The sequence below is a fragment of the Corylus avellana genome, chromosome ca5 (genome assembly GCF_901000735.1).
Source record: "Corylus avellana chromosome ca5, CavTom2PMs-1.0".
NCBI lineage: Eukaryota > Viridiplantae > Streptophyta > Magnoliopsida > Fagales > Betulaceae > Corylus > Corylus avellana.
The window spans coordinates 14,174,471-14,197,698 of NC_081545.1; the positions used below are offsets into that span (position 1 = coordinate 14,174,471).

General features: G+C 34.8%; 1 protein-coding gene across 2 annotated transcripts; it reads left to right on the forward strand.

Moving 5' to 3' along the window:
* Positions 1-19,619: 19,619 nt before the first annotated feature.
* On the forward strand, positions 19,620-23,042 carry LOC132180286 (pentatricopeptide repeat-containing protein At3g58590). 2 transcript variants are annotated; one of them, XM_059593051.1, is made up of 2 exons: positions 19,620-21,079; positions 21,212-23,042. In XM_059593051.1, exons 1-2 carry the CDS (start codon positions 19,743-19,745, stop codon positions 21,993-21,995), a joined length of 2,121 nt encoding a protein of 706 aa, XP_059449034.1. In that variant the 5' UTR covers positions 19,620-19,742; the 3' UTR covers positions 21,996-23,042. The 2 variants fall into 2 exon arrangements, with proteins under 2 accessions (XP_059449034.1, XP_059449033.1); XM_059593050.1 differs by having other exon boundaries at positions 19,620-23,042.
* The last annotated feature ends 186 nt before the right edge of the window (positions 23,043-23,228 follow it).

Here is a 23,228-nt window from a genome sequence, read left to right on the forward strand (position 1 = left end):
ATCATTTACATGTAGCAAATTAATGTGTTATTTTGGGTTAAAACTTATTGGCACAATGTATTCACTTCGATGTAAAAGAAACTGTTCTTTCTTTCTTTTTTCTTTTTCTTTTTCTTTTTTTTTTTTTTTTGAAAGAGTAAAAGAAACTGTTATATGAAATACTCTCTATAGGCATATATAATTACTGAATGCATATAATGAAAAGATGAGTTTATCTGCATATAAAGAATCTGCGTGAGAAAGACCAAAGCAGTTCTACGTACGTACCTTTAATATGGAAATGTTAATAAATTCCACACCTTCTAGTATGTCTTCCACAAATTAATACCTCTCTCTCATATATATTGTTATTATAAATTAAAGGTAATTGGATATATGATAGAAATAATATATTTTGTACACATAATAATATGTAGAAAATATTATTTTTCCTGTATAGTGCCAAGAAATGGATCTTTGTCACATTAAAAAATGTTAGAGGCCTAAATTCTAATATATGCAAATAATCACTTCACTCGAATGGAAAAAAAAAATAATAATCACTTCACTCGATGGACTATGTTATGATGTAATAGGTTTTTTTTTTTTCCTTTTTTTTTTGGAAAAAAAAAATATTTATTCCTTGGGTTTTCATCTAATTTGGATTTAGTTCTTAATTAAGTTTTAATTTAAAAAATAAGGCCATTTGGTTTTGCCTAAATTTAAAATATATATGTCCCTCTATTACTTTACTGTCAAAATTAATAGTTTGTCATCTGCCACATATCATTTGATACGTTAATGTCTATCTCAACATCTCAATGCAATGCTACGCCAACAAAACCAAAGTCTTTTGTTATTATAGGTTTGCTCTTTAGATTTATATTTCGTCTTTTGTTATTATAGGTTTGCTCTTTAGATTTATATTTCGTCTTTTGTTATTATAGGTTTGCTCTTTAGATCTATATTTCTCTAAGTTTTATGTATCATCGATTTTTTTGGTGGGCCATTTTTTCTTTTTATTATTATCTATGAATGACTTAACATTTGTTAACGTTCTATTGCATTGGACTGTTCATGACATGTCAAATGAGACATGTGGCACAAACCATTAACTTTGACGGTAAAGTGATATATGTGTTTGTCGACTTTCATAGATTTATACTTTCTTAAAGAACAGCTTAGTAGATATCATGCTAAATCCTTTAAGAAATAAAAGAATTAGAGTAGATACCACGTCTAATTCATTGCTTAGGGAAATCAAGAGCTTAAAGAGTAGATACTATGCCCTTAGGTTGGCAAGCATTAAATATACCGGTATGATTGGAACATCGGCATATTGTTATCTTAATTAGTTTGATTAGTGGTGGATGTCAAAACCCTAATCCTAGTTCTTATTTTTATCTTTTATTACCTTTTTTATTTTATGATTAAATTCAATCTGTGACAATTGATTTAATTCTGTTAATTAGTTAGAAATTACAATTCTAAGCAAAATTACTAATCCTCGTGGAAATGATCTTGTATTTGTTTGTTGTACTATCGTTTTGATCTTGTGCACTTGCGAATAAAACGTACGAATATTGTCTATTAATTTAAGTAGTATTTGGCACAATACCATGCGCCGTGGTACCCCATTGTATTATGCTTTAGGGGAATGGAAGGAAAATAGGGAGAGATGTATAGCATTACTCAATTATATATGTTAGCATTTTAGTGTTGGTAAATTAGTGTCAAAACATGTTATATATGTTTTGATTTTTAGGTTTAGAGATAAGTCGGTATGAAAAGGCAATATAACAAAGGCTGGAATTAAACATGGAAGACTTCAGTCGATAGCTTGGTCAAAGCTCATTCAACCAAACCAGTGCATAAAGTCCCAATACTGAAAACTGAGACGTTCGGTTAAAGGGGTGGTCAAATCTTGTTCGAGTAAAATGCTACAAAGTGACTCCAAAAGCCTTGGTTGAAATTTGTGAAACCCTAATAGTTCAATGGAACGACTTAATGTTGGGATCCTATAGCGCAAAGAGTGCGCACAGCAAAAAGAACAAATCCCATGAACTTTAATCTTTAAGATAAACATGGTTAGATTGAAATTAAAACACAAGTTTGTGTTACTTACATGATAATTCGGCCTCTCCTAGGTATGGGAGCGTAGGGCTGTATAATTCTGGATGAAAATCTTCCATGAAATGGATCTTTGTCACATTAAAAAATGCGAGATGCCTAATATGTGCAAATAATCACTTCACTCAATGGACCATGTTAAGATGCAATGGTTTTTTTTTATTTTTTATTTTTTTATTTTTTTTTTTATAAAAAAAAGAAAAAAAAAATTATATTTAGTCCTTAGGTTTTCATTTGATTTGGATTTAGTCCTTAATTAAGTTTTTAATTTCAAGAATAAGGTCCTTAGATTTTGCCTAAATTTAAAAAAAGTCACACTATTACTTTACTGTCAAAATTAACAGTTTGTTATCACAACAAAAAATTAGTTTAATACTAGCGACAAAAATTCCTTGTTAAATGTCCAATAGTCAATGCCATTGGTCTTTAGTGGTGACACTAATGATAAACCATCAACGGTATTTAGAGTCGACACTATTGAAAATAGCACATGAACCGAAAATGTTTCCACTATTAGTCATTTATTAGCATCGAGTCGACTCTAATGACCTCTATCAACGTCGACTAAGATGTTGATACTAATAAGCCAATACTAGCAACGATGTTGATGCCTATCACCGCTAATAAGATCGACGCTCACTACAAGAAATTTGATCTTTAGGGGCAACTTTTTTTGGACGATAAAAGTTCCATAGTGAATGCTATTGATCATGTCGACGTTGATAAGTTGGACACTAATACTCCAGTGTTGATGGTCAACTGAAGCTCATCAGCGTCCACTTTTAGAGTCTACACTGTAGATGACTCAATAGCGCTCACAAATGTCGATGCTAATAACATTTTGTACTAGATGTTGGAGAGCTAGAACAAAAGCTAAAGTGGACGTTGTTGCTCCACCATCAGCATCGACTTATTACTGTCCAACAACGTCCACATTTATTGCCGTTAATAGTATTTAAAATAATGCTCGACTATTTGAATTGAAACCAAGGTGGATGCTAATGTGCAACCATCAACGTCAAGACATTGCGGATGCTGATGTGCAACCATCAACTTCCAAACAATGTGGACGATGATGTCCAACCATAAACATCAAAACACTGTGGAAGCTAATGTGCAACCATCAACGTCCAAACAATGTGGACGCTGATGGGCATCTATCAGCGTCCAAAGAAGGTGGACGCAGATAGTGCACCATCAGCATCCACATTGTCGCCATTGATGCCCTAACAAGCTAAAAAACCAAAACATTATTAGCGTCGACAATTTTCCTAGAGTGGTATGAGTAACATAGTGCTAATGAGATGCGAAGCAAACAAATAGAGAAGGATTCACAATCCAAAACTGTAGGATTACCACAAGCTGCATTTTCATACAAAAAAAAAAAAAAAATGAATTTATGGTTTAATAGCATAGTTTCAGCATCATTGAAACCACAAATCTAGTCCTTAATAGTTCTAAAAACCAAGAGACCATCCAACTTTTATGGAACCAAATCAGTTAACAGAAGTTACAGAAGTAAACAAGACCTAAAAAAGCTTTACATCGAATTCAGTGATCCTTTTAAACAAACTGTAGCAATCAACATATCAACAACGTAATGCTATATGCAAAAACTGTAAGTGCATGTGACAGCCCATAAATACCATTTATAACATTAAGCATGTTATAATATGCAGTCAAAGTTCCACAAGTACATTGATGGAACATGTCATCAACAACAATGGCTTATAAAATCACTAACACTAAAATGAAAAGATAAAGAGCATATCTAGACTAAATTAATGATTATCTATAAGATGAACGAATAATTATCTATACTAAATCCACAATATCTATATTACAAATATGGTAGCAACAAGCTGACTTAAGTAAGCATTAGATACCTGGTTGTTTATAGCGAAGTAGTCGAAATTCATCTGCATTTCTCACCCAAATGAGAACTATATCGCTATCACTGATAAGTTTTCAAACCAACAATGTAGAAAAAGGAAATGAAGCAACTAGGTGACATATAAAAGTGTTCCAGAGCCAACATCATGCCAAGGACAAAGCATTTTCCAAGACAAAAAGAACTAACCCATCTTTCAATGCAACTATGCAAGGTAAAACAGTTGTATCCTTCTTGATAAGTGTTGTAAAATTTTAAATATACTCGAAAGTATACGAATCGTTTGAAAATATAGGGTTGCAAGTGCGAGGTCGAACCCACAAGGACTTGTATAATTGTGGGAAAACTAACTAAATATTAGCTAAATAAATCCTCATCTAGTTTAATGAAAATGTAGTTGTTGAGAAATAAAAAGTAAACAATGCAATTAAACTAAACAGAATAAATGAAGCAGTAAACTATTAAGATAAAAATAACCAAAACAAACTAGAAAATAAATTATGTTAAATTAATAAAAGTGAGATTTGATAAAATTAAAGGGAAAAACACTAAGGCTTTGGGGATCTACCTAGCATTATATCACGTATTCTTGAGACATAATTTTTACTCAATTAGGTAGAAAATCAATTCTCATAACTGGAAGATAAAATAATTAAGCACCAATCAAATATAAAATAGACTGAACATGGATTTGTTGAGAATTTGATTTTTTTAATAATAATGTGACAATAAATTAAGCGATCAATATATTTTCGAATCATAACAAATCAAACAAAATAAGCATTTGAGATAAACAAAAATCATAATGAGTCAAAACAAACTTATCACATGAAATTGTTCTCAAATTAAAAGGTATCCCCAAAATTCAGTCATTAATCTATGAAGAATAACAATAGCCTCAAGAACACATAATAAAAATACTAGGTTTCACCCCTAGCCCTAGCTAGAGATTTAACTATTCATAATATTAAAATACTTAACAATATATAAATAAAAAGACATTGAAAAGAAAGAACTTGAATTTTAGGGACAAATCGCTTGCATAAAAGCTTATCTATCTCTCTCTTCTCCTCTGCGGCAGCCTCCCCTCTCAACCTAGGATATCCTCTCCGTGCTGCTGCTTGGTCTATATATATATAGAGGAGAGTTGGTTTTGTTTTGTGTTAGGTTTTCCTTAAATTTTCAGAATTCTCTTTGTTTTCAAAGCCACCACCGACTTAGGTTTTTTCCTTCCTTTTTTTTTTTTTTTTTTTTGCAACATAATTTCCATTTCTTCCATTAATATAAAACCAAGTGTCTAGAACCCATCAGGTTCTAAATTTGGGAGAGCACGGAGTGGCATGTTTGTGTCATGTTTGTGGCCCCACATAAGTGGCTTGAAGGTCCACTTTTTTTCTTGCTTTATTTTCTCTTGGCTTTCACGTGCTGAGTTCTTCTTGTAATTGGCTAGGCTTGCTTGCTTTTATTTTGGCTTGCCTTGGCCTGTCTAGTTTTTTATTCCTTTATTTTCCTAAAAAATGCAATAACTTGCATTATAATATCATTTTAAGCTCACATTTAATAATTAAACATTATTCAACAATTAAATATAAAATGCAAGTATGGGTATAAAATAAAGAATGATAAAGCGTATTTTAATAGAGAAAATAGACACTTTTAAGCTACCATCAATGAGATTAACAAGTTCTCTTGAAATAGGCGAACTGAAGAAAACAAATGCCATTCACAAAATACAAAGGAAATATATTCAAAACCCACACAAATCTTTCATACAAACAGAAGTTTGAAAAACAAATGCCCTTCACATACTTCCTGTATAACGACATTCTTCCAGACATATCCGACAAGAGCATTATAAAACTGCAAATTAATAAGGGAGAGAGACTTAGAAAGCCTAACAAAAATTAATTTAGGAACTTGACAAATTCTCAAGTTCAGTTCTTTAACCTTGATAAACATGTCAAGGAGATTAACTAACTCAAAGTTCTTGAACCAAAAATTATGTGAATATCTTAATACAATACAAACCAAATAGAAAGTACCAACAAATATCTAAATACACAGTACCAAATAGAAAGTACCAACAAATACCAAAATACACATTACCAAACAGAAAGTACAAACAAATACCCAAATACGCAACACCAAATAGTAAGTACCAATAAATACACATTACCAAACAAAAAGTACCAACAAATACCCAAGTACATAGTACCAAAAAACATAACCCAAATAGATAGTATCAAAAAATACATCCCAAATAGAAAGTACCAAAAAATACCCAACCACCCAATTATTCCAAAGCTCCCTCAAATATCGGCTTGGCTTGATTCACCTCCAATCAAGCTCCATCCAAACGTAAGAAGAATATAATTTCATATAATGATCAATAAGCTTTCTAACCATTACTTAATATGTGTGTGTTTTTGTAAAATTAATGCATAGGGAAAGATTCTCTAACCCTTCAAGACGTGACATTATCAAATCCACATTGGCTTGCATTTTATGTTACTTCCTCCTGTTTAGTGGTTTTGGCAAGTGACACTTGCAATGTGCTTTGTGTCTTCCAGTTTGTTCTGTGTGTCTCCCAATTTGTTATGTGTCTTTTGGAGCTTTGTCATGCATTTGTCATGGTTGTCAGTTTGGGTGGACGAATGTGCTCGAGATAAACTTAAAGGGGTAGGTATGAGATCGCACCCCATTGCTTTGATGTGCCCAGATCGTCGGCCCCTTAGCACTTTTGTAACTATTTCTTCTATGTGTTTCTCCACACTACTTTCCTCCACGTTGTGGCGTCCCACATCGCCTAGGTATGAAGATAGAGAAGGAGACGTTCTTATATGTATAGTTACACCTTTCATGACAATAACGCGTTTTCAAGCCGTGATGGTTATGATCCCATCAGAACTCCGTAGTTAAGTGAGCTTATACGAGAGTAGTACCAAGATGGGTGACCTCCTGCGAAGTCTAATTCAGGGGAGCCCAAAGCGAACAGTATTGTGTGGTATTGGGGTGGGGCATTACAACGTCCTCTTTGTTTGTTAATTCATGCATCTCAATCTACACAAGCCATAGTTGCTCTTAGTTTAATATATACTTCATCCAAGTAAGTTTATTATTCCTGTTCTTCACTAATAGAATTAATGATTGGAAAGTAAACATTTACTTACAAATAGGCTCTAACATTTTGAGTTTACAAAAGGCTCATTTTTTTGGTATGGGTATACTTATATAGATCAACACAAGTGGACTTGACTTTTGTTGCTTGTTCTTACACATAATACACATAACATAGTTTACACTAAATAATGTTACTTTCATAAAATTATGTTACGAGATTCTTACTTGTTTATAAATGTCATTGAAAAATGAGCAGGTGCCAGATGTGTGATTTGTACCCAACAAACTTCTATTTTTATTATTATTATTATTATTATTTTTTTTTTTTTTATTTCGTTCAGACTTGGCCTATGAAATTTGAAAAAAAAAAAAAACAATTATTCATAACATGTTTGACAGCTGTATGCAAATTATATCAATCTTAATTTTCTACTCAATATAATAATATATATTTGCCTATTGCTACATCAAATGAGTCACATATTAATTTCCATTGTTCAAAACCATTCCCATTCGGACATGTTCTCAGCAGCCTTAGCCATGGCAATCGCCTCAGGATCATCTTCTTTAAGCTTTTAAAATATTTCTTGTAATGTTCCTTATACAGATTGGAGCAAATTCTAAAATAGACACAACCCATGTTATGAGAAACAACTTTGAAATCCTCATTTCATAACAAATTTAGAGCAAGGTTTGACTAAGACATAATAATTAACAAAATAATAGTAAAAAAAGTGTCACATTATTTTTTCATATAAAACATGTCCTTAAACATTGAGATTTGTACCATAACATTGCGTACTAGCTTGCGCTTTTGTTCACTTAGGACCCTTTTCCATTAATCATGATGGAGTTCACACATGCTGTGAACAAACGCTCCGATCTTGTTCGCTAACCACGATGCATTCGTGTTTATTAGGGATGTTTAGAACAATGAAACCATGTTTAAGTACCAGGCCATTCAACTTCTTACATTTGTTCTTACCCCTTAGACTTTTGACAGACGTGTTAACTGTTAGGCAAAACATGATAGAGTAGTTAGTTATATTTAGAAGAGTATATTCTAAAATGTCTGTAACAAACTGAAATAATACAAAAAGTAACATTTAATACATATATAATTCATATGCATTTACAAGATGCAATAGGGACGACTCCCTGTGAACCCAATCCTGCCACTGAGTGAATAGGATTAAAAGACTTGTGTGAAGGATGCCCCTCTGCTAACTCATGGGGGACCGACAATTGCATATCCGTATCACCAACTACAAAATTGGGACTCTGACTGTCATGCTCATCAATAAGGCCTTGGTCTTGGCCTTGGCCTCGGCCTCGGCCTTGTACTACTGTAACACGTACGCATCGTGTCTTTACCATTATTATGATCAATTTGCTAACAGCAACCAAAAATTTAGATTAGTCAAATTATAATCATACATCATGTTAAATATTTTTGACGAAAATACAATAATCATATTAGTAATTTATTATAAAAAATGTTCATACAAATATATTAGTGTTTTAGTATGCAAATATGACTATATATGTATATGTGTGTGTGTGTGTGTGTGTGTGTGAGAATATAGAAACAAGGGTTGCCAACCCACCATTGCAATGCACTGTGGATCCATCATAATTACCTACAATGTGCAAACTACACCATACCTGTGCATATGTACCATACCTAGAAATTACCATAGGTAGCCCTCAAAAGTCGTAAATCTGCCTTGAACAACTGAAGAAAAGGAGTGGCTCGCATGTATGCAACAAGCCAGCTTCAATGGAAATTACTATACAACCCTCACTTTCCCTAAATTGAGAATTACGAAATTGCTGATGGGCTTTTAGAGAGAAAAAAATTGTTGAAGCATTGAGGAAACAAAAACTAAAACCAGTGGAAGGAAGGAAGAGTTTTGTGAGGAAACAAACAAGTTGAAAGAAAAAAGTGTTATTGTCTATTTTTTTTTTTTTTTTTTTTTGTATTCAATGCAGGGTATAAGTGTAATTTAAGCTGAAAAAATTTTAAAAATGGGTCAAATTTCTGCCATTGCAAGTTGCTTCACCCGGAAGCTACAACGTCAAGTACTCCAGCCTTTGGAGAGGGTCACGTCTCTAGAAGCTACGCTACTTTAGTTGTGGTCAAGTACAAGAGGCGCAGAGGCTACTTTAGTCGTACATGAAGCAGCATTGTAGATGCACAGCGTTGTGGAGGGCAGCTTATTGGTTGCCAAACGCAACCGTATTGACTATTCTTGCCCATGTCACAATACAGAAGCAGGAGGTACTTTAAACAAGAGACTCTCGTTTGCCAAGTCTCACATACACATCTCGCCCAGCCATTCAATTGCAATCCACGATTACGGCTCCTAAGACGCGATCTTGGAAGGTTAGGTCATCTAACCAATGAGTTCACGTTAGAAATTTCTTGGCCTTTTTTTGCTTCCTTGATGTAATTTATTCTTTTTGTTGTTAATTGAAAGCATATGGCACCCGAAGTTTGGCAAGACATCCACTGTGTCCATCATCTTCAACGCCGAAGAAGCATAAGAAGGTACTTTCTCTTATTCACTTTAGATCGATTTACTTTCTCTTATTCACTTGAGATTGATTTACTGATCGCATATCTATATCACCAACAACAAAGTTGGGACTGTGACTATCATGTTCGTCAATAAGGACCCGGCCTTGGCCTTGGCCTCAGCTTCGTACTACTTGAATGTGTACGCGTCATGTCTTTATCATTGTTACGATCAATTTGTTAACAGCTCAAAAACCAAAAATTTAGATTAGTCAAATTATAAACATATAGCATGTTAAATATTTTTGACGAACATACAATAATCATGCCACTAATTTATTATGAAAAATGTTCTTATAAGTATAGTAGTGTTTTACTATGCATATATGAAAATTTGCAAGAAAAACACCAATATATATATAGCATCAACTTCATAAAATGTGTTAATACACTTTGTACTTATACCAAAGTTGAGCTTGTGTTCAATACCTTTCATCATTAGATTCATACTCAAAGTCTGTATCACTATTACTTGCAAATGATTGTTCGTATTCAAAGTCCTTTTCGTGTTCAGAGTCTATATTGTCGTGGCTAGATGACTCCTCTTCTTCATCGAAGTTTGTATCATGGTCCTCATCCAACAAGTTATTGTTGGCAAACATCAAGTTGAACATATAATTCATCAATTGCTACTGTCACATCATCTCTGCATAATAAAGTGGAGGCTTTAACATTTGCTTCGTCAACAAGGACATATTACCCTCAATACATTTACCTTCTTGGAATACGTCATCGCAGAGTCTGTGACGCCCCACATCGGCTGGGTATGGAGATGAGAATGTTCTTAAATGTATACTACACCCTTAATGACAACAACGCGTTTTAAAGTCGTGATGGTCATGATCCCATTAGAACTCCACAGTTAAGTGTACTTCTGCTGGAGTAATACCAGGATGGGTGACCTACTTGGAAGTCTAGTTTGGGGGAGCCAAAAGCGGACAATATTGTCTGTCATTGAGGTGGGGTGTTACAGAGTCCTTGGTCATCTTCTTGGTATAGGTCATCATTGAGTCCTTGTACTGTTGGAATATCATAGATGTCTCTATTGATCAACTTCTGCACCACTTTCCAATTGCCACCCAATTTGGGATCATCCAAGTGAAACAATTGCGAAGCTTGGCATGCTAGGATGAACAAGTCGGACTCACACCATTTATGAAAAGTATTCACAATCGTGAAGCTTTGGTCCGTTCGTATTCATGTTGCACTCCCAATGTCCCACTAATCGCACTCAAATAGGTACACGAGATTTGGGCCTGGGTAACGTAACTCCAGAATATTCTTTAACTCACCATAGTACTCAATTATTGGCTTTCTGTCATTACCTAGAATAAAAATACCACAGTTCTGGGTAGTATGAGTTTGTTCACATTCTTTCATGTGGTACCTAACCCTATTCACTATGCAACCTATGTACGATCTAACTTGACGATTAGACCCACACACAAGATCATATAATTGGTTTGAGCCATTGTCTACAGTACGCCCACTACTGTATAAATGTTTACGAAACCAACGTTTAAAGTTAGCCTTATGTTTTTTTTCAATGTCAAGGCCGCCTTCTTTTTAACTCTTATTATAAAGTTCATTGCATGAAAAACCAACATAATGGTAAGGATCATCCACACTATAATTATAACATGACGTAAAAGGTAAAAAACAAAGACTATTACTAAACTTACTCCAAATATGAGGCCGTTTTGTTATAGCTGGTAAGCACATACCTTCGTGCCCTATTAAAATCATTAGCATCCAATGTTCCTAATATAGCTGCCCCTAACGACTGAACTTGTTGGGAGAACACATCCAAGCGCTAGCCCGTTTCTATAGTATCAACGTTAACATTGTTCCATTCATGGTTCTATCTTGTCTCAATCCTCCGAATATACTTGGACTAAAAGGTCAAGCTCTCATCAGCTAGGTAACTCTCGGCAATGAACCCTTTTGGAGTGCTTTGTTATGCACAAACTTCTTAAATTTTTTGAGTGACCTTTTCATCAAATACATCCAACAGAATTGTATTGGACTGGCAAGCTCAGCCTCCCGAGGTAAATGAACTGCTAGATGGATCATAACATAAGTTGGCGAAAAAAAAAAGGTAATCAACTCAATCAATGTTGTTTGTATTTCAAGAGTAAAAAATTTTTGAATTGCAACAGGAAGTAAGCTCTGTAAGAAGACATGACAATCGTGGCTTTTCATACCTGAAATTTTATCAGGAAACTTGTTCACACATCGACTGATGCTAGATGCATACCTGTTAGGAAATTTAACACCTTTCAACTACTTACATAAACTCTTCTTCTCATCTCTTGTCAAAGTGTACTTCACAAGTGGCATCCTATGAGTTGCACAATTTGTCTGCAAATACAATTCTTTACGTATACCCATCAATATTAAATCTCTTTGTCCATTGACTATGTCCTTGGTCTTCACATCAACATTCATTAATGTACCTAAGACACTATCACATATATTATTCTCAATATGTATTACATCTAAATTGTGATGTAGTTTCAATCTTGACCCATAAGGCAACTTGATGAAAATACTCTTCTTCCTCCAATTCAACACAACATCTGGGTATTTCTCTTTGTCCCACTTGTGTTTTCCAAATTGTAAACCTGCAACATGCCTTAGTTGTTGCAACAATTGATCTGTAAACAATTCTTTAGGTTCCAATCTATGCTTCTCAATACCATCAAAATAAATCTCTTCTTTCTCACCATGCAAGCCCTTGAGGAAGCAACCGACAATGACTTATATAGCTCACCTTCACGTTATGCCCATACTTCAACCATCTGAACCATGTAACCTTATTACATACTGGACATGCAAGATTTCCATGAGTAGACCACCCAGATAATTTTCATATGCGGAAAAATCTTTTATAGTCCTTAGTAATGCTGCATACAATTGAAATGTCTCTTTATTTGACGCATGTGTATGCCTTAATTCCATAATTCTTTCAAATTATCAACCAACGGCCGCAAATAGATGTCAGTTTTGTTTCTGAGCTTTGAGGGCCCAAGGATAAGTAGGGACAACATCAAATTTGTAGCCTTCATACACATCCATAGAGGTAAATTGTACACCATTAATATTACTGCCCATATGCTATATGTTATACTTATATTACCATATGGGTTGAAACCATTGATGTGGTATTTTTATGACCAAAAATATCAATTATAAAAATAACCACTCGCAATAGGACGAATCTTTGTAGGATACGGCTATAGAGAGGGTGTCGAACCTCAAGGACTGCAGGGGTTTTATTATCAAAATTCAAAAGATTAAAATTAACTTAATTAAAAGAGAATTGATTTGATTTTAAAATTAAAGTGCATGAAAATAAAAGAGATTTAAAATAAGAGAGAGTGTAGGGTATTGACTTCACCTCTATCCGCACAACAATGGTTAATCATAATTAATCCCAGAAATTCATTCTATGCATGTTATAAATAAACAAGAAACTACCTTATTAAAGAATAAGCATAATCTATCTTCGGTTGGCACGGATCGTCCACCTAACCACTAAGATGCGGTACGACCTGTCTTTCCTAGGTATAAATTATCAAATTTTTTAACAGGATACAAACAGTCAATGAATAAGTGTAACCCATCTTCGGTTGGCACGAATTGTCTACCTAAATTACACTAAACTAAGGTGTAGTACAATCCGTCTTCCTTAGGCATGGCCTATCAAATCCTATTGATCATATGTCAATTAAACTCATTATATAACCATCATTCTGATAATCACAGAAAAGAAGAATGATTTGTGTTCAATAATAGTAAAATAATTTCTAAGACAAGATAATAATTTTACTAATATTGAATTGGAATTAAAGAACAATTGCATTTAATATGAAGAACATAAATCAATTGTAGCAATCCTCATAGTTATACAATCAATAAGCATAAATTGAAAATCTAGAAATTAAATACAATCAAACCATTGTGCTTGGATAAGGTTACATCAACACCCCACGAAGGGGTTTAGTCGCTCATGATCTTCTAAGCTCCAAAGACAATTTTCTGGTTTCTAGCTCTAAGAAGCGGTGTGTTTTTTCTCAATGCTTAGAGGCCTATTTATAGGGCTTAGGAGAGTCCTAGAAGCCCTAATAATCCTATAAATTTTGGAGATTTAAGTCCAAGTCCAATTAGGATAAAGAAAACCTAAGTCCAAATCGGAATAGAATTCACCCAGAATTGCGTTCCTATCTTGCGGGGCGATTTTGGCATTGCGGCGCCCCGAATTAGGAAAATGATATTTCAAAATGATTTTTAGAAATTTGAGTTATCTTTCCAGTGCCACTTGAATTACCTCAATCGGATATTTGAACTGAAAGTTATGGCCAAAATACCGAGACGTATGCAGAATCCAAATTTGAATCCAATCCGATTTTGACTCCAATTTGAGAAATTCCGAATTAATCCCTTCCTTTATTTGATTAAACTTAACCATAACATATAGGTCCTCTGTTATGATTGGCTAAGCTTAATCATCTCAAAGTGTGCTTTTCAGCCCAAAATCAATGGAATTAATTGCATCTTTATTTATAACATGAAAACACAAAAACAAAACAAAATCAAACAAATAACAACATTAAGGAATTAACATATGCAAATTAAGGGGCTTGAATGTGCAACATTCGGCGCTTATCACATCACTTGCTAAACCAAGTTGCACGTTGCGGGAATCACTTGCAAACTACTCATATCTTTTATCAAACACTTTCCACATAATAAAATCAGTTAGTTGTCTTAGAGATTTGTCATCATCTCTCGACCTTCTTTCTGCCACTGCATTTACTTGGCTGTTTCTTTTGACATACCATAAGACCTTTTGAGGAATATTACTTTTTTCGCCTTTGCCACTAATCCATCTTGAAGTTTTACACTTTGGGCATTCCACTTTGCCTGCATGTTCCTTCCAAAAAAAGTACACAGTCATTCTTGCATGCATGTATCTTATCGTAACCAAAGCCCAAGTGTCGCCTAAACCGTGTTGCTTCTCTATACGAGGGCGGTAATATCTCTCCATTTGGGAGGGCCATCTTTATCAAATCAATCATCATATCAAATGTCATGTTAGTCATGTTGTAAAGCGTCTTTATATGAATCATCTTTAGTATGAAAGCAATTTTTAAAAATTTCTTGCAGCCTAAATAAAGTTCACGCAAACCATCTTCCCATAATTGGTAGAAGGAGCTTGTTTGTCCATGATCATCAGTTGTGGGACCCTGTGCAGTAGAGGATTCTATTATGTTAGCGTCAAGAAATGTCCCCATACACACATCGCCGAACAATTCTTCAGCTGCATCAACCTCCTCTATCTTTTCACTTGTATGTGTGTGCATGTTTCCAAAAGTATTTACCTTAAAATGATCTTCTTTCTCATGAAATATCCATCGAGTGTATGTCGGAGTAAATATGTTTATATACAATTGACACTTCACCTCGCTAATATGACATTAATATCGATTTGCACAATCACGTCATGGACATTGTCATATCATGTGCATCCACTGATTTAACTGACATTCTCATGAATTCTTCCACACCTTTTTGAAATTGTTCTAAACATTGGGTAGTTTCCCGCATCCAACTCCTATCCATCTCAATGTCCCTATCAGATGTAATTCGTTACCTACATATAAGCACACTAGTGTTTAGCAATAACAATATGTCTTACCTAATCCATATTGTAAATAGGGTTAGAGGACAATATTTTGTGTAATTAGAAAATAATTCAATTTTATTTATTATGGAAATCTAAACATTCGAAGGTGAATATAAACTTCCCTTGTATCACTTTGTTCTTCCCATTTTCTATTGGTTTAAGTAAGTTTACAATCCAAACATGGTAGTGTAAATTGGCCCCATCCCTTTTTAAGGAGGTCATGTGCATTTGAAAGCTAGGTTGCCACTTGTTTTCCATATATATATGTATATATATATATATATACACACACACAAAAGAAGAGCTTCTCCAAAGAGACCTGGGAATATAAGAAAGCTTCATACTTTACGTACAATCTCAACTTATCTCAGGTATATATACATGTTGCTTCTACTTCTAGTTTACTCACCTATTCTACACTAGAAAGAAGAGGGTTTCATTCAGGGGATACCAAATACAAAAGGAATGGCATCAAATAGAAATCTCTTTTTGCTAATGGAACAAAGAATATTGAATATGTATTTCCATGGCCAAAAGAAAAAAATTTAAAGAAAAATAGAGGAGCAGAAAGTTAGCAATGCCATTGAATATGCTCCTAAACGCATAATGTAATGGGTCTAAAGTAGATAGATATTATAGCCCATTTCTATTACTAGATTAGTTGTTAGTTAGGCCTAGTAGTTAGGCCCAAGTAGTTAGAGCCGAGTTTATATAAGACTCCTTAGATAATTGTAAAGGTATCAAAGAATTTGTAGAATGTTCATTGTGAACTTTGGAGGTTTAAGCATCCTCGAAATGCTTAGTTTTCTATAAACAATTTCCATTTCCATCAATTCATCATTCGTTGTGTTCCTTTTCCATCCATTTCAGTCCATTACAGTGTGTTAGAAGCACAACACTGTTACACACACTATAAAAAAAAATGGGGTTTTCTGACGTGGCTACAGTAAATATTTTGTTGCCACGTCAGCAATTTTCTGACGTGGGAATTTTACCACGTCAGAAAATTATTACAGATTTAGCAATTTTAAAAAATTATATATTTTATGACGTGGCCACATTTACCACGTCAGAAAAGGAATGTGCCACGTCAAAAAATTATATATATAATTTTCTGACATGCCAGGTGTCGCACGTTAGAAATTCCTGACGTTCGACACTTGGCACGTCAGGAAATTACCTCGATTGGCCCCCTAGGGCCAATAGGCGGGATTTTGAACTTCTTTCCCTCTTTTTATTTTCCCCCTCAACTTTTTCCCTCTTATTATTTTTTACCTCTTCATTTTTTTTCCCAGCACATTCTCTCTCCTGTCTCAATCTCCCTGCTTCTCTGCAGTCTGCACGGCATCTCTAGAGGAAGAAGAAAAACAGAAGGTGAAGGGAAAAAATTGAGAAGCATGCAGCAGATCGAAGAAAGCAGAAGAAGGAGAAAAAGAAAAGGAGAAGAGAAGAAGAAGAAAAAAAAAGAAAAAAAGGAGAAGAGAAGAAGAAGAAGAAGAGGAGAAGATCGATAAGAAGATTTTTTGGGTTTTTCATATTGATTTTTTGATTTCTTGATGGTTGGTTTTAATTTTTTGAAGACTTTTTCGGTTTGAGTTTTTGAAAATATTTTCGAAAACTCAAACCAAGGTGCAGATCTGCACCATGGAGATCGAAAAGAAGAGGGAGAGGGTGAGAAAATTAAATGGAGAAATGGGAGAGCCGGAGAAAAGAAGAGAGAGAGAGAGAAAATTGAGAAAAGAAGAAAGGGAGTGGCCGGCCATGGTGCAGGGAAATGTGTTGCCGTGCAGAGAAATTCCCAAAAAAAATGGAAAATTAAAATTTAATTGAAAATTAATTTTAATTAATAAATTTTTAATTAAAAAAAATTCCAAAAAAAATTTGAAAAAAAAAGAAAAAATTAATTTTTTATTTAATTTTTCAATTTTCTGACGTGTGACAAATTAAAACGTCAGAATTTTCTGACGTTTTACCCACTGACGCGTTAGGAAATTTTTTTTCCTGATACCTACGCTTCTGACAATCGACACGTGTCAGAAACGACCCGTTAGAAAAATTTTCTGACACGTCAGACACTAAAAAACGTCAAAAATCTCCAGTAAAAAAAAAAATTGTTTTTTTGTAGTGACATAATTATGGGATTTTATTGATTCTAAATCATTTGTCATACTAGATTAAAAATGATAACTTCCTAAAGGTTTGAAGGAGCCCCACAAGGTCTAAACCCATAAATAGAAGGCAACAAGCTCAAAAGGCATGTTTTACCTATTTCATGGTCATGATCGAAATATAATCCACATATAACTAACAACAAGAATAGTGATATATCAAAAACATAAATGCTTAGAGTCATGAAAGCAATCAGATAGAATTTACAGATCCAATCCAAATTTTTGTAAACCACCCACTAATTATAACTGAACCCAATCCAAATGAAAATGTATGGCATTTTACAAATGAGCATCCAAAAACTTCCAAAAACTAAATCGAATTACACGACATTCACTCAATTAATTCCTCCAACAAATTCAAAGCCTAAATGGAATTCTTAAATAGTCAATCAAAGATAAAACATGAATACATGGTGGAGGATGAGAGAGAGAGGGAAAGAATAACATACTTGCGGATTCGAGGGTGCAATGATCTATTGAGAGGGAGTTACTTAGGGTGAAATTAAGGATGTTCTCTTCTCTTTGAAGAATAACAAGGCACCGGGCCTAGATGGATATAATGCTCTATTCTTTAAGAAACAAGCAACGGACGAGCATGCTAGCGTGAAAGCCATTGCTTCAAATCAGATTAAAACCTAAGGGCTATATTTTTTATTTTTATTTTTTAGATGCCCCTTCTATAATGTTCTTTTTGCTATTTTTCATCTTTTGTTGTGTTATGTATAATAGAGGAATGCTTGATACTCTATTATATAGGGTAATTCTATTCATTACCTTCACTCATATTATCTCTCTTCTCCCCAAAGCCTATGTGCCGTAGTCCTCCATAGCATTAGGCTTTGGGGGTGGAAGGAGAATAGGGAGAGACGCATAGCATTACTCTATTATATATGTTAGCTTCTTAGCATTGGAAAATTAGTGTTAAAACATACATGCTATGTTGTAATTTTACAAAACATCAAGTATGAATGCCTTTTGATTTTGTTTTTTTAAATGTTTTTTATATTAATGCTAAAATTGTATTCTTCTTTCTAATCAGAAGCCATTTGTTTTGAACATTTTTTTTAAAATATATAATCATTTTTTTGTTATAGATAAAGTAGTTCTTAATCTTTAATGATCTCAATATTTGGTAGGTACTATGGGTATGCGAAAGTCAAATAATTTGGGGAAAAGTATACATACCTACTTAAAAATTGTTAGAGTCCTTCTAACGAATTAATTGTGTTAATGTTCCTCCCCCCCCCAAAAAAAAAAACTACAAAAAAATTTGTCAATGTCCCCAAATGACAAAAATACCATTTATAAAATATTTTAAAAAATAAATTATTTAAAGAAAAGAAAAACAAAAAAACTATTTTTCTTACAAAAAAAAAAAAGAAAAAAAAAAAGTGGAGGTTTTGAGGGGTGGGCGAGCCATCCCCTTTGGCGAGCCTAGGGGTGGTTTCGTTCTTTTTTTTTTTCTTTTTTTTTTAAAGGACATTGACAATTTTTGGTAGTTTGAGAGGACATTAACTCAGTTAATAATTTGGGAGGAGGGATATTGACAATGAAGTTGTGGTAGTTTGAAGAAAGTATGTGTATTTTTCCATATAATCTAATAAATGAACAAAATATTAATGTGATGAAAAATTACTAAACTATGGGTGCATTTGGAATTGCAATATTATAAACAAAAAGTGCAATTTTAAACTAAATTAGAGAAAACTGATTGTTTGGGATTGCCTTTTTAAAAAATTTGCAATGAAAACACATAAAATATGTGTTTTCAAATAAAAGGTAATAAGGTACTTTTTTGAAAACACACAATTTTAAAGGATAAACTGCGATTTTAAAGGCCAAATCTCAATTTTACCAAACACTTGACTACATTTTTAAAATTCACATATTTTAAAATTGCAATCCCGAACTCAACCTATATAACATTGTGAAAGAGTTACACAAGATGTATCTAACTTGAAGCCAACCCTTAAAGGTAGATATTCAATTGATCTCAAAGCTCTGTGATTAGCTCCAAGGAAATAAAAAGGCCATCACAGAATGGCCCATCATCATAAAAGCCTGTTTCCCAATCAAGTGGCCAATTGTTTGGGGTTTTGCACATCAAAATAAGGTCTACTATACACACTCTTGTACTCGTCAAATATCGAAGTCTAATCCGCATATGCTAACATCAACGGCTGCATGTGCTTCCATGGAAATTTCTCCAAACAACACCGCCGTCTCCTTCAGCTTCTACAAACATGCGCAACCCTCCCATCTCTCAGAACAACAAAATCCCTCCACGCGCTCACCATCACAACGGGCCCAGTCCCGAACCAACCCATTTTTCCTTACAACAATATCGTTTCTTGTTATGTTACGCTTGGCGAACTATTGTTTGCACGTCAGTTGTTTGATAAAATGCCCCAGAGAAATGTAGTCTCATATAATACGATAATTAGTGCTTATAGTAGATGTGGGGATGTAGAGGAAGCTTGGAGTTTGTTTTCTGAGATGAGGGGTGTCGGATTCAGGCCGACTCAGTTCACGTTCGGTGGGTTAGTATCGTGTGGGGCACTGGATCTTCATCGAGGTGTTCAGCTGCAGGCGTTGGTTTTAAAGAACGGACTGTTTCATGCTGACGCTTTTGTGGGGACTGCTTTCTTGGGTTTGTTTGGGAGGCACGGTTGCGTGGAAGACGCGGTTCTTTCATTTGAAGATATGCCTTGTAAGAGCTTGGTGACATGGAATTCAATGTTGTCTTTGTTTGGACATCATGGGCTTGTTGAAGATTGTATTTTTTTGTTCCGTGAGCTCTTGACGGTGGAGACTGCTCTGTCTGAAAGTTCTTTTGTTAGTGTTTTGTCTGGAATTTCGTGTCAACGAGATTTGGCGTATGGGACACAAATACATGGTCTACTGACTAAAAATGGGTTTGATAATGAAGTTTCTGTTGTGAATTCTCTTATCAATCTGTATGTGAAATGTGCCGGCATATGCTCAGCAGAGAAACTCTTTGAGACGGTGACCGATCTGGATGTTTCATCATGGAATACAATTATTTCTACCGTGGCAAATAGTGAGATACCTGGAAAAGCATTGGAACTCTTTTTGAAAATGTGCATGACTGGAGTGTTGCCTAGCCAGCCCGCATTTGTAAGTGTTATTAACTCTTGTACGAGTCTGGAGATTCCAATGTATGGAGAATTCATTCATGCTAAAACATTTAGGAGTGCTTTTGAATCTGATGTATATGTGGGTAGTGCATTGGTTGACTTTTATGCTAAATGCGATAAATTGGTAGATGCCCATCACTGTTTCGATGAGATATATGAGAAGAATGTGGTTTCTTGGAATGCTCTGATTTTGGGTTACTCAAATAAATGCTCTTCCACTTCTATATTTTTACTCCAAGATATGCTGCGATTGGATTTCCGACCTAATGAATTCTCATTTTCGGCTGTTCTTAGGTCATCGCTAGCATTGGAAGTCCAGCAGCTTCATGGTTTAATTATAAGAATGGGCTACCTCAGTAATGAGTATGTGTCAAGCTATCTTGTTACCTCATATGCCAAAAATGGTCTCATATCTGATGCCCTGGTCTTTGTCACTGCTTCTTACAATCCACTCCCTGTTGTCCCCTCTAACATCATTGCTGGAATTTATAACAGAAGTGGTCAATACAATGAAACACTAAAGCTGCTTTCTCTACTTGAAGAACCTGACCTTGTATCTTGGAACATTGTGATTGCAGCTTGTGCTCGCAACAATGATTACAAAGAGGTTTTTGAGCTTTTCAAACACATGCATATGTTTCACATCCATCCAGATAATTACACGTATGTTAGCCTTTTGAGCGTGTGCGCTAAACTTTGCAACTTTGCTTTAGGAAGTTCCATCCATGGTGTAATGATCAAAGCAGATTTCAATCGCTGTGATACATTTGTTTGCAATGTGTTAATCAATATGTATGGGAAATGTGGGAGTGTAGAAAGTTCAGTGAAAATCTTTGACAAAATGACGAATAGAAATCTCATCACGTGGACAGCTCTAATATCTGCCTTTGGACTTAATGGTTTTGCTCATGAGGCATTAGGAAAGTTCAGAGAAATGGAGCTGCTGGGGTTTAAGCCTGATAGGATATCTCTGATTGCAGTGCTTACTTCGTGCAGACATGGTGGCTTAGTGAGAGAAGGGATGGAATTGTTTGGACGAATGAGGAGTTATGGAGTTGAACCCGAAATGGATCATTACCATTGTGTGGTGGACTTGTTGGCTAAGTACGGACATGTTAGAGAAGCAGAGAAAATGATTGCCAGCATGCCTTTCCAACCTGATGCCATTATATGGCGTAGTATCCTTGAAGGCCATAAGAGACAAGGAAATGCAGTGGATCAAGGCATAAAACATCCAAATTCGGATCAGCCCAGCAAATACCTTTCTATGGGAGATTAGGCAATGCCACTGTTTATCCGTGCAGTTCCCTTATGTAAAGGTCAGACTGAGCTCCACTTAACAAGGATGGAAGCCAGAGCGGGGAAGGACTCAACGGATGTTTCCTTTGCCTCCTTGCTCGATATTTGGGTGTATCCTTCTGTACGTTATACACACTTTGGTGAGAGATGCTCTACAGGTTTTATGTTGTCGTGTCTTTTGTAAATCCAACAGATTGTGGCCCATCAAGCATCCACTTCTCTTTAGTATGTGGCACCCAGATCACCTGAGAGCCCGTTTGGTTTTACTTTATGGAGTTGAACCCATATCACATGTTAACGAGGGGTAGTGAAACCACGAGGCCATTTTCTTCTTGGGGGTTCTGGTTGTGCTGAGTGGCCAGTTCTTGTTCCGACGGGATCTCCCTGGCCACTGACTGCTCCATGGGGATCACAGTGTCGTTGTACATGGACGGCAGAGATCTTTGACCCCTAGTTATAAGTTATGGCTTTGCATCACCACCTGCGGGTGAGCGATTTGGGGCTGGCATTGATCACTATGAAGTGCAAAGAGATTCACAGTTTGGATCTCTCTTGTTTGCCGAAAAATTACTGTTTGGCAACTAAGAAAGCTTAGGAAAGCAAAGGAAAAGGAAAAAAAAAAAATCACCTTGATTAATTAAGGTTTAAGTAGTTTTCTATAGATTATTAATTAGTTATACATTCAAGTAGTTGAATTTCATTTCTTTTACAAAATTTTTTGCTCAAAAAACAATTGCAGTTCATTTTATATTTTCTAAAAGGGGTTTTCCATTTTATATTTTTATTTGTATTGTAGTTGTTGCCTGTTGGTTGGTTGCTTTCTTTAATTGCACTCCATTTTGGGTTCTCTGAGTTTGCTTTGCGTTTGTGGAATTGAGTCTGTTTGATTGATCAATTTGCAAAGCTGACAAAATTTGCTGGTTTCAACAGCGGTTGATATGTAGGCAGAAAGATATGAGAACCATGTTCTTCTTCGTGTGCTGTGTTTTGTTGTTGTGGGTTGAAATTCAATTGGTTCTTTCTGGCTGCTTTATGAGATTATTATATATCTAAAAGAAAAAACTACGACTTGTTTGTGATTCAGGTCCAAAAAATGTCTTTCTTGCCAATCTTGAAATAATAAAAAGAAAAGGAAAAAGAGAAAGAAAAAAAATATCTGGAGGACCTTGTTTATGTGTTATTTTGGGTCTTTTAAGCAAGACAGAGACATGAA

Bases quoted from the DNA above. Each gene is read 5' to 3' on its own strand.
- LOC132180286 (XM_059593050.1), top strand. From the start codon at position 19,743: ATGTGCTTCCATGGAAATTTCTCCAAACAACACCGCCGTCTCCTTCAG.